We start from the raw sequence: 726 nt of genomic DNA, 5'->3' as shown, positions 1-726 counted from the left end.
TTGTGGGTTTTCTCAACTTAGGGCTACTCTATCCAGGTGTTAGTCAAAACCTCGTGGCGCGACCCCGGCCGCCCTCACCTTCCTATAGGCCCCAGCCCTGAGGCGGTGGGGGCGGGGAGGCCGCACTCGCCGCTTCCGCTCCTCCAGCCCACCAGGGAGCGCTGCGGCCTCGCCTCTTCCTTCCCGAGGTGCTTCGCGCCGGGCCCCTTCCGCGTNCGGAGCCGGAGCCCGAGCCGCGCGCTGTGTCTCCGCTGCGTCCGCCGAGGCCCCCGAGTGTCAGGGACAAAAGCCGCCGCCGCGCCGCCTGCTCCCGCCGCCAGGGCTCCGCCGCCGCCGCCGCCACCCTGACGAGAGTCCACCGCTGTCGCCACCCGTGAGGATCCGAGAGCCATGTCGGCCAGCAGCCTCTTGGAGCAGGTACAGGCCTGGCCCGCATGCCTCGGCCATTGTGTGAGGCGAGAGGGAGCCCGACTAGGCCCGGGCCCGCCGCCCCCGGTCGGGCCGAGCAGAGGCGGCGCCTCCCGCGGGCCGGGTTTGGGGCCTCTCAGGCCGGCCGCGCCCAGCGCCTCGCCCTCAGCCCGCACTCCCCGCTTCTCCCTCTTCCCCCCGGGCCTCGGAGCCCACCAGCCGCGCCGCCTTCCCTCTCCTCAGCGGGCGTCTTTTCTTCCTTGTTTCCTTCCCCTTCCTTGAAGCCCTGGTCCGCTCGCGTTGTTTCTGGCGCGTCCC

General features: G+C 72.4%; 1 protein-coding gene across 2 annotated transcripts in view; it reads left to right on the top strand.

The window, feature by feature from the left end:
* Nucleotides 1–222: 222 nt before the first annotated feature.
* YTHDF2 (YTH N6-methyladenosine RNA binding protein F2) overlaps nt 223–726 on the top strand; it is a 32,540-nt gene continuing 32,036 nt past the window's right edge. For both annotated transcript variants that reach the window (XM_077775712.1, XM_077775711.1), the window contains exon 1: nt 223–417. In XM_077775712.1, coding sequence (XP_077631838.1) covers nt 391–417 — 27 coding nt within the window. In that variant the 5' untranslated portion in view covers nt 223–390. The remainder of the gene's footprint in view (nt 418–726) is intronic.

Source organism: Crocuta crocuta, unplaced genomic scaffold (assembly GCF_008692635.1).
Source record: "Crocuta crocuta isolate KB4526 unplaced genomic scaffold, BGI_CrCroc_1.0 scaffold127, whole genome shotgun sequence".
Taxonomy (NCBI): domain Eukaryota; kingdom Metazoa; phylum Chordata; class Mammalia; order Carnivora; family Hyaenidae; genus Crocuta; species Crocuta crocuta.
The sequence above is the reverse complement of the archived record's forward strand: the minus strand, read 5'-3'. Positions and strand labels throughout refer to the sequence as shown.